This window comes from Saccostrea cucullata, unplaced genomic scaffold, assembly GCF_032062105.1.
Source record: "Saccostrea cucullata isolate Sc308-1 unplaced genomic scaffold, CSIRO_AGI_Scuc_v1 ctg6751, whole genome shotgun sequence".
In the NCBI taxonomy this organism is placed as follows: domain Eukaryota; kingdom Metazoa; phylum Mollusca; class Bivalvia; order Ostreida; family Ostreidae; genus Saccostrea; species Saccostrea cuccullata.
This window is the reverse complement of record NW_026932660.1, coordinates 27,094-39,318: the sequence shown is the minus strand read 5'-3', so window position 1 is coordinate 39,318 and position 12,225 is coordinate 27,094. Positions and strand designations below refer to the sequence as shown.

Genomic DNA, 12,225 nt, shown 5'->3' with positions numbered 1-12,225 from the left:
TGATTCAATGATATGATAATAAGAATATGTAAACCAATCCATGTCATCTTATCTGTTTACGTTTGCTGAAATTTCAGAATATATTTTAGGTGCAACGTGAAAAAAATCATTAGGTATCCGGCTCATAGGATCTACAACCTGAGAGGGAGACTCACATACATTAAATGCTAATTACAATGATATATTTCTGAAATTTATTCCACTTTCTGTAATTTTTAATCTGTTCAAATTGTATATCCACTAGGAAAGCATGTCTAACTTTAAAGCAAAAATATTTTTTTGCAGCATGCCCACACAGTATCATAAATTTAGATACACTTTGAGGCAACTATATTAAAATTTATTATTATTTTTTTCTATTCAAACTAAGAAATTTAAAAATGAAAAGATAATTTTAATAACAATAAATAGACACATTTTTTCTTAGAATTTTTGTTGGGGTCAAATAATTGTATCATTTCTTTTATAGATGTAGAACGTGGTTCTCTTGCTGTTTTGTTTTGCAGTGATAGTGCGTATTTCGCTGTTTGTAGTTGACTTGGTTTTGGCCGTGTAAGTGTTGGTTGTGGTTGTGGTGGTTTTATTGTCTCTGCTGCTGCTCCTGGTGGCGGTGGTTGTGGTGTTGTTGGTGACGGTGGTGGTAGTACTTCCGCTGCTTCTGTTGGATGTTGCTGTGGTAGTGGATCTTGTCCAATTCCAGATGACTCTGTTGTGTGTGTTTCCATGTCAATAACATATATCCTCTGTTCCTTACATTAGTTTCTGATGCTTGCATTCATAAGGATATAGAGAGAATAGCTGGCTTTGCCTTCTTTCTGAGAAACATTTCAGGGTTATTATATCTATCGAAATGGCTTTCAGAGTCTGGATAAGTTGGATCAAGATAATTCAAGGAAAGTGGCTCACATTCGTGGTAAATGTTTTCCTCAACTCTTGCGTAGCTTTCAACCGCTAATCGCCAGGGGTGGAACTTTCAGGCATATAATTATTATCTGAATTCGACGATATTTTCCTTGAAGATCTACATTGATAAAGTAGTTTACATGATTTTCAGAAATTGAATTGACCTGAATGATATCACCTATACTTTATATTTTTCACAGCATTCATTGTCATGCCAATTTTTATTTTTGTTAATTTGGTATGCATATCGTTAAACTTTAATTTCAAGTCTAAATTTCGATCGCACTCGAAATGTGTTAGCAGCAACGTTTAACGTTTATTGTATTCAGTATTTCATGAACATGGCTGTATATAATTAATATATCTTTTGTAAGATAAAAATTGTCTTAATTTAGTATACCACATTTTTTTTTCAACCTATGTGAAACGCTTGTTATTCGAGAAATCATAGAAATACAATAAATAAGTTTCATAGATCAATGCGTTTCAAAGAATTGTTTGGTTAAAATGATAAATGAAAGACTACTTCGATAGGACAATATCATTTTATTTTTGTCTTCCATATGATGTTTGGTTCTATCTAAAATTGACTGTCACAGCAATTTAACTTACGTTTTTCTTTGAAACGTTCCCCTTTTGTTTTATTACATCTCTCACATGGACATTCTTCTTGACATTTTACTCCATAGTATCCTTCATGACATGACTTACTACATTCCACACCACACTTTTGACCCCACGCATGCTGTATTTGAATTTAAACAGTAACAGCAATAATACGCAATTTTTTTTACATCGTTTTGTAGACCTATATTATATCATTATATCTTTTATGTCCTAAAATCGATTAACAAAATCACTGTTATTGTTAAACAGTTAAAAATTTCATTTAAAGGCCAATTACGGTAAAATTTTCTGTTAACTGTTCGGTAGTAAGTACAACATCGATTTATTTTTCTGAAACACAAATGAATGATTCCTACACTCCGAATGCCATGAAGTCTATGATTTAAAAATTGTTTACAATATCGCACAAATTTTAATAAAAGTTAACGATTAATTTCTTACGTAAACGGATCGATACATATTGTGTCCAACAGCTTCTTCCTCTTGATCAAAGATCTAATTTTAATTAGATTGTCTCTTGATAGGTATTCTTAATCCAAAAAATGAACATTAATTTGATATAGCCAAAGTACCGCATTGTCTATGTACTCTGATCAGTAAAATCAATTCTTCTAATCGTCATGTTATCAGTTTACGAACGTCGCCAGGCTTTTAATTTGAAAGGAATTATCAAAATATGTAAAAAAGGAAAAATCAGTAGGATGTGTGAACCTTAGTTTTGTTAATGACTTGTACATTAAACTTTTAAGGACAAAAGCAATAAACGAGGGTCGTTATAAATTTACTAATCATACATGTACCTACTTTTGACACTAGTAGAAATTGACTGTTGGGCATTTTAATAATTTGAATTTGAATATTGTCTCTATCAAATGCTGCACATCTGTTGTTAATTGTAAATGAGTTGTCATAATTGCTTCAATCTGTCAGATTTATCTATTTTGAAATTAGCCATGATTGATATGACCAGATGCACTGGTTTTAAGTTATTGATTATTGTTTATTTAAAAATATAACCTTTACCTCTGCTTGTAAATCATATAAGTCACATATATATTACTCAAGTTTGTCAACTATTAATCATGTCAGTAAATACAAATTTTTTCCTAATACTCAGACTTGCCAATACTTTTTCCGAAGTTAGTAGTTGACACAAATGGACACCGATTGCAAACAATGCCGGTGCATTTAGCAGTTTGAGAAAGGTATTTTATATTTCTTAATAGTATTCAATGCTAGTGACATATACAGCGTGTCTTTAATGATGATTTTAAACAAGACTGCTGATATTTGTTTCATCAAATTGTTTGTCAGTCTCGTTTTATATATTTTACATACGTAGTGTATGTTCTTGCATATCGAATCAACCAAAAGATACAAACTTCATATACAGGTGATGAAGCTACAGCATAATTGGAAATTTTAGCGAGACGCAATTTTAGCGTTTTGTCTTCAAAAATCGGTATATAATATTTAGCGAGATGTAATTTTAACGATTTTAAAAAGCATAATAAATAAAGCGCAATTAATTTTGACACCCTCGCTAATAATGCCAAAATCAAATCCTCGCTAAAATGCTGCATAAGTAAGGAAATTAGCATTTGAAAAGTTTTAAAAAGCCATCATGTGTATCATAGAGCTTGGTTGTTAAATTACCATTTACATCCTTTTCATTTAAAATATCCAAATATGAAAAAGATGTGCCAGACCTTGAGATATCTTTTATCTCAAGCTTACCGGGATACATTGTATATCGTATCAACATAAAAATGGAAATAACCATTGTTAATTGATAATATTTAAAGTTAATATATAATAATATGTTATATAATACTTAATCGATATACTAGTATTTAAATTTGGAGTTGAAGGCCAAAGCAAATGTTTTCTTCTTTTCGCGTACTAGTATAGGATTTGGGACAATTTTGCTTCATATGGATAAAATTAGGTCTGATAATAACGGGCGTAATTGGTACCCATGGGAATTCCAATAGGGAGATTAATTTACCTTGGGGAACGGTTGTGTATTAAGTTGAAAAGTTGATTTTGGTAAATGAAACATACACAGATAACAAAGAGCATTCAAGATCAAACATCCATGATAAAACTATACAAAATAGAAGCAGAGCAAACACAAGCCTTCAAAACATCAGTGGTGGGATAAGGTACCATGGAGGAGTGAGCATCCCCTGCCGACTAGTCACACCCGCCGTGTGCTCCTTACCATGATCGGGAAAAAACAGAAAAACCGTCGTCAATTCAGTCTGTAAATAAGTATTTAAAAAAAAAACTCAGGCAGCATTTGACTCAATGATAAATTGTATCTGCCGACAAGGTCATACCCCATAGAACTTACAAAATGATCACTTTAACTGCTGATATTCTTGTTTCATCAACTTGTTTGTCAATAATTTACCTCGTTTTAGAAATTGTTCATACGTAGAGCATGCTGTTGTGTAGGTCCAAAACTCTATGTCCGACTTATAGACGATTTTTAAAAAGAATGGTATTTTAGAAGATCAATCCCTTTGATATATAAACTTGAAAAATACAACAGACTTATTATGAAATCACTTATTTTCGTGGGATTCAATTTTCATTATTTTCGAGGTATTGAGAGACCCACGAATTTGTGACAACCACGAAATGTAAAATTTTATATGCTCTACTCCTAAACATTTTTTAACCACGAATCTAAATCCCCTCAAACAAATATTTTTTTCCTCATACCTCGAAAATTTGACCCCACGAAAATATATAATTTTACAGTGTAGGCGGACCGAGTGACAGGCGAGTATATACGGTACATTGCTGCATAAATAAGGGAAGTTGACGATAAAAAATTACCATTAAATTACTATTAACGTCTTTTTCAAGTATATATGTAATATCCAAAATGAAGAAGATGCCTCAGACTCTGTGATATCTTTTATCTCAAGCTCATAAGGCTATATTGTATCGAAATAAGAATTGAAATTACCAATTGCAAACTCTATTGATTTAAAATTTTCCAAAAGTTTCTTGGAATTTTTAAGTATCCGCATCTGATTTACTCCACTCCTCAAATGTATTGTTGCACAATACTCTTCAAGTTTCTCCTTCACGACTATTAATATCTTAGTGAAGAGTGCAGAAAAAGGAACGGTGGAACATTTACTGCAACGCGCTATAAATTTTTGTTTGTAAAGAGTTTTAAGAAGTTTTGGAATCCAATATAGGTATGGTAATTCAAATTCATTGTGGTTGTTGGTATATGAAAAATATTTAAAACTGACATATTATTTTGAGGAATTTCTTGCTTAGAAAGGGAACTACATGCATGAGTATATTCTGGATTACCACTTGTAAAATTAAATCCAAGTTCTTCTAAAATACAATTTATAATGAGCCTTACAAACGAAGACAATGTCGTTACCTGCTTTGTCAACATGGACCAGGACGTACTGATCATCTAAATCTATCTAATTCTTTTTTCACTTCTGGACTATTAATACAGAAGGCTAGATGATTTTCATTTTGCCCCTCAATCTTTTAATACGCGATTGCAACATAGATCTTATACATTTAATCCATTCTGGCAAAGTGTCAATGTTTTCTTTTTCATATCTGGTCCCTCGCCTGGCGTAATACCAGTATTCAATAGAATCCATAATATTTATGAAATTCCGACGCCAGGTGATGTGTCAGGGTTCTGTATATTAAGAACCTTTTAAAAATTGTATTCTAATGTCCTCATTTTAAACAACATTTACGTCACCAGTAATAATGTGTCCAAAAGGACGAAAGTTTGAGGATGAAGAAGAACTTGAACACGATGGAGGATTATGTTTCAGATATTCGATATCCAGACCCTGTAAAGACTGGACCTTTTTGTGATTTAAATTATGTATTATATTAACTGCATCAATTCCTTTATTGGCATATTGAAGTTTAAGGAAAAGACAGATTTTTTAGCTGCATTTTCTTCAGTAAAACGGAGGGGGGTGGTTGAAAAACTATGATTTGCAATATTCAATATCAAAGATCTGGTGTCTTGGTTTCAAGAAATGGTTGCTCTTTGACCTTTTTAAGGAATTTATATGTAAATATAAGCTGTTTATTTAAAATATTTTTATGTATTTTTTTAAGTGACAAAAGTAACTGGACAGCACAGGAAGTGTTATTAAAGTATGTTGACATATAAACCTTTTTTCTTTTAAAAGTAAGACAGCTTAAAACAGAATCAATATCTATATTTTTTTTATTTTGGAGGAAGGGGTTATCTACATTTTTTTTAATTTCTTCTACATTTTTGGTATGTTCAATTATATTGAAATAAAATCTTAAGTTTAAATTAGTTGAAATTTTTCCTGGATTAATTTAATTTCAAATTAAAATTTTAACATTACTTGGAAACACTTAACATTTTAAAAGATAATTTCCGATTAAAAATGATACAAGCACAAGGGCTATTTACATTGGATGAACCAACACACGGACTTGAAAGTAAATACGAAAATATCATTAAGATTCAAGGGTTTTAATGGATTTTCTGCATATCCGATACGACGACTAGTACTGCAGAGTACCTTTATTGCCTTTAAGAGCTATTGGATATGATTCTTACGACTGAAGAGTACTTTAACTTGCTATTAATGAATAAAAATTATTAACTACTCGACAAGTATATGGAGTTCCTTTTTTAAACATTTTAATAAGGGAAGTATAAAATCGCATGCATCATTTATAGCTTAAATCAAATAACTTCATATTGTTATCGTATCGAATTATGTCCCTTGGTCCTTTGTAGACTGAATGATGAAATTGCTATATTGGTAAATAAGGTTATCGCGCTTGCTATATCCTCATTTTTATAACAACTTGGTACATTAAGAGAAACAGTTTTGGTATAGTACTAATTGCTTTATTTGCCATTAAAGTTCTTGTGATTAATCATGAGTCATAATGTAATGCTGGGCTTTTTTTTGTACGTACAATTGCAAATAACACTAATTAGATTCGAAACTTTACAGAGGCTGCGTATAATATTTGCATTCAATGAAATATTTTAGAAATGAAATAAACACAATCTAGCTTCAAAGGTTTTTTTCTTTACCTACGATATTAAAAATTGTGAACTATGTCAGATACTTTTCTTTAATGTGATGTTTTTTTACTCTACCGATGAATGGGCTTTGACAAAAACACAGCTGACATTCGAAATGTCAAAAATTCATTATGAATCAAGCATGATAGAATAAAATAAAACAGAGTTGAAATCAGAGCCATAGACAAGGAAGCATCCCAAGTCGACCTGTCGAACTAATCTCGGATTCTTTACATAAATAAATCTGTCCATAACTTTTGATTGGATGGAGCTGTGGCTTTCATATTTCACATGAACATTTCCATCGTCTCAAACCAGGGTCTGCATACAGCTCTTATCTGAAACAGGATCAATTTGCTAAATATGTATTGTTAATTGAGACTACGTTGTCGATATAATGATTTGTCGGATTGAAAGCAACAGCGGGAGCAAAATGTTCAAATAGTTCTGTTTCATATGAACACCAATTAGGTCTCAAGACAATAGAACGGAGCGCATTTGAGGCTCATTGGAATTTTGACAAAATTAATAGTTGGCAAACACGAATTCTCAAACATCTTTGGAGTTTTAAAGGATCCACATCTGATTTATACCATTTTTCGAAAAATACTCTCGAACAGTACTCGTGAAGTTTTCTCCCTCTTCTTTGAATATTTGAGTAAGAAGTAAAGAAATTGGCTTAGTTGAACATTTCATGGAACCTGCTTTGTGTCTTTGTTGTAAGGATTTTCGTGGAGTTTTGGGTTTAAGCATAGCTTTTTAAATTTGAATTCGTTGTGAATGTTGGACATATTAAATTAAACTGGCATTTGAAATAATTTTGAGGAATTTCCTACTAACAAAAGGAGTCATTTTGGTATAACTTGTGTTACCACTTGTTTTCTTTTCTTTTTTAACTTGTATTACCACTTTTTTGCATATAATAATGACAAAGAATCGAATATAAAAGGTTTATTGTAGGATCGATGTCCGTGAATTTACGTCTCTTGTGTTAAAATGCACAATCACGTTTAGATTGCTAAGCTATGGACTTGAAAATGCATCCACATTATTGACATTGCAGTTGCATCCATATGGAAAGGTCATGTATAATTTGTAAGTTTTTCTCCTTGTCTACGAAAAGGTTTACTTACTGGTGGACCATTTTTATAATGGCATATCTAACCAGATTTCTAAGTTTCATTTCACGAGATTTTTTTCACTCATATAGAGACGCTACCACTTTCTGCAAACCAAAATCTAAACTCGGCAAGTGTTAAGTGAACTCTCTGTTTGTGCTAGCACCTACTGTGACACGGGACCTTGGTCAACTGAAGAAGCACTTTTTTCAGTTCGTACTATTTTCAATACTAGTACTCACTGTTTAAAAATATTCTCAAATGGATTTTAAATTTCAATATCCAAAGACCACTTTAAATTTCTCTTAACATTGATTTTAGAATAAAAAGAATTTATTATAAAAAAGGTTTGAAGTGTATAATTTAAAAAACGCAAAACAAGATATTGCAAATAATAAATTTATGATATATAAGTATCATAACTTTTGGATTTGTATAAGAATATTCAATCCAGCTGTAAAGAATACATTTCTATACTAAAAAGCAAACCAACATAGAAAAGTGTTTTACTCTTTTCGTTAGAAGCCAATTGCTTACTAATAATATTATTAAATAATAAAATTAAAGGTAAATAGCAAATGAGAGTTCAGATTAAAATATAATTTTTTAAGATATGTTTAAAACAAAAATGGGCGGCGGAGGGGTTAAGACAGTTATTTAATATCTGGTAAGACTTCCAAAGGGATAAAATTCGTACATCGCTAAATTTATATCTATACCTTACCAAAAAACTTTAATTGACTACTTATAGCTATCCTTCGCGAAAATTTATAGCGTACTATATTAAACAGCTCGGAGAGAATACTCGAAATCGAGTATTATCCGTGAAATCGCGTATAATACCCGATATTTGGGTATCGTTGAATCCGCAAAATCGGGTATTCCGTGCAACTTTATATAAAAACAAAAGAATAAAGCAACGGCGCAGTTTATGCCAGTTACTGTTACTTGTACATCAGTATCTTGTGGATTTATTTTTATTTAACTTAATTCATACGGTTGTCAAATAAGTTTAAAATCACACGACAAATACTGCTGGGGTAACAAATAGGACACAATGGCGTTATTATTTTTCAATATAATTTTTAAAAACAAATAACTACACTTCGTTTGTCTTTATTTCCCATTAAAGTATTCCATATACTTAATTTTCTAATTTGTGCACTATTCACAAAATGTGAAACTTTAAAGAAATTAAACGACTAACGCCGTGTTATGAATTTTTACTGAAAAATGTATGGCGTCCCTTTCACGTGAAATATAAATTACATGTATTCCTAACATTTAGAGAGTACAGTATAAGCAAGTCATGATTGTATATCTCTGCCATAATAGAATACCAACGTTATTATAAAGAAGGAAATAAAATAAGATTAAATAAATATCCACGGGAAAACAGGTTGAAAATAACTAATTGAAGGTGAGTATCTTTTTTTATGTCAATTTAGCATGGAAATTTTTATTCAAAGACACCGTAAATTTTTTGATTGCATTTTAATCGATACAAGATATGCTATTTTACCTTTATTTATGCATTTGTGTGAAAATTGATAGCGAGAAGTCATATGAACAGGATTTCCTTCGTTTTTGTTTTTTTTTGGGGGGGGGGATATAAATAAAAGTCAAATGTGTACATCTTTTCATGAGCTTATAATACATTGAATTTCTCAATATAGATCGAGGTACAGTCATATATTGAAATATGAATTACATAGTCAAGTTTTCACATTTCTTATAGTTTTTATGTTAATGAACATGTTAATGAACAAACTGAAATAATGGCGTGTTTAATTGCCTTGGAAACTCTTGTCTTTTTTGGGGGGGAATATAATATCGGACATTAAAATTTCATAAAATTCGTAGCCACTTTCTTTCTTAATTATACTATTTGATGGACAGGGTAAATTTTACCTCTTTACCTTATATATATTTTGTATCGCTATCTTATACCTCATTATAATATGCTATAATATAATATATACAACGCACTATTTGATTGGTTCTAGACAATATGTCACAGTTTTCTTTTAGTTATTCTATCTATGATACTTATTACTCATGGTAATAACATGAATAACTTTTCCTAATACTCATCTATAATGAAAAATTGTGTTAAAAAAAATAAACATGAATTCTAGTTACTTGTAGTCTCATATTGTGTTAGAGAATAACAGGTTGCTTTTTGTTTACCTATATGATTTTTATTTGATGAATAAATCTTCCCTACAATGAAAAATATATAACCGAGTTTAACCAACCGTGACATTCAAAGAGAGGTCTCTTGGACACATGTAGAACACAGTCGAGGTTGTTTCGTCAGAGATGGTCAAGAAGCCTTTAGTCCCCCACCCACCCCCGCCCCTCCCCTTTGAAGTCGCCAAGAAATGCTTAAATATTGATGACGTAGCGAAAGTAAACGATCAACAGTCATGTTCTCTCATAAGCTGTGTTCCTGAAACTATCACTGTCTCTGCTAAAATGTTGAAGACATATTCTGCAAATATTTATGAATGATAAAAAAAAAAAGATGTTCAAAAAAAAAGAGAAAAAGTGTTTTTTTAGCCGAAATTTTAGACATTTTTATCATTACATTATCTATACATTCATAAATAAATTTGATTTTATGCACAAGATGAATGTGAAAGTAATTAATGACGCATAATTAGATACGATAGACAATCCCTTGTTTATACATGACATCATATCTTGTGTGTGAAATGTGTTTCCGTATAATTTGACTAATCTACAAATTGTTCATGTTTGTCGTGTTGATGTGAAATTATTATAAATTCCCGAATTCTGATACTTTACAATTCTTTTGTGTTGGGAATGAACATTAGGAAGATGCATATACTTTCAACATTATGAAAAATATAAAGCAAATCGAACGCCTTTTTGTGTGCAAATCATGAAATGTACTGAGCTCCACGGGTATTTGTTGTCCTGAGCGCATTAATCTTGACGCCCAAATTCTTACTTGGCCAGTGATACCTTTAGAAAACATGTGTATCTAGATGAAAGTTAACTCGGCAACATGCGCCATCCCATCGTTTAAGTTTTATAAGGTGATTACACCTCCTATACCCGATTTCGCGGATTCAACGATACCCTAATATCGGGTATTATACGCGATTTCACGGATAATATCCGATTTCGAGTATTCTCTCCTACCTGTTAAATACTTGATTCACTAATGAAACCGTTATATAGAACTTTTTAAAAGATTTTGAGCCTTGATATATCGTAAATTACTAATCAATGATATATTTTATTAATTAAATGTGTAAATGTACAAGAAATAATTTATTTTAATAACAGCAAAGCAATTGTTAGAATGTTTAAAAAGTAAAATATATCATTCTGAAATTCATAAGAAAAAAAAGGCCCGGGTTCAATTCTCGATCGCGGCACTGCGTCAAACCTAAGACGTAAACATAGGTAGTGACTAATCCTTCGCCAAGCGCTCGGCTCTAGAAGTGAAAGTTACAGGTCTTTCAAATATGACCTTAAAAACGTAGGTCCCGTGTCACGGTAGGCGTTGGCACGAAAAAGAACCCTGACCGCTCAATGGCCCTCAGTGCCGACTAGAGGTCTCAATTTGAAGCCCTTTACCGGCAAATGATGACATCTCCATATGAATGAAAAACTATCAGTATGCAATCAATCAGTCTTTAGTCATTGTGAAAAAAGCTTCGTTCATGTTATTGATAGATTAACACTTGATGCTCCATTTGAAGTATTAAAATAGAATAAAGACTTAGTGCTTTCATTTCTAATTAAAAATTTTCTCATAAAGGTCCAGGTCTGGGAGAACTGGCTTTTTAAAATTGCAATGTTCTTGAATTATATATAATTCAAGAACATTGCAATTTTAAAAAGCCAGTTTTTTATGGACGTAAATAGGTATGTTTGAGTATGTCTTTAAATCCTCAGAAACAGATCTATCATTTACTAGTTGAATACTTTAGATCAGAGGTTGCGCTCTATAACTAGCTGCAATAATGTAGCCCTCTCCGATTTTTTTTATCTGATGTTTTCTGGAGAGGGCTACAATTCCATCGCATCTCCGTAATGGTGCAAATATATTTTTTTGATATGGGTGGTTGGAGGCAAAATAAATTATTTTTACATTAAACTTACTTCTTATAAGACGGAATTTTTATTCACTGTCAACAACATAGCCTGTTAAACTCGAAAACCATGTAAAATAAATCTGTGTCTTTCCCAGCTGCAATATTCAGCAGCCATGACAGTTCACGCGTGACGTAGTGAGACTTTCGCTTGAAATTTGGAACAACCAAATAAAGCAAATGTCGATGTTTATAAACGATTGTGCTATAATATATTACAAAAACATCGATAAATAAAACCATTTCAAGTGTTATTTTTGCGCAAACAGCGATACGTATGCTTAAAATAAGGGAATTCCTAGTAGATCCGCTCCTATAGAACCTAAATTCTCATTGGCTGTCCCAAAATACAATCCATCAA

At 31.6% G+C, this 12,225-nt stretch overlaps 1 protein-coding gene across 1 annotated transcript in view; it reads right to left on the bottom strand.

Moving 5' to 3' along the window:
* Positions 1-951: 951 nt before the first annotated feature.
* LOC134235735 (multiple epidermal growth factor-like domains protein 10) overlaps positions 952-12,225 on the bottom strand; it is a 36,696-nt gene continuing 25,422 nt past the window's right edge. The window contains exon 6 of the mRNA XM_062717881.1: positions 952-1,021. Within this exon, the coding sequence (XP_062573865.1) occupies positions 952-1,021 (70 nt within the window). The remainder of the gene's footprint in view (positions 1,022-12,225) is intronic.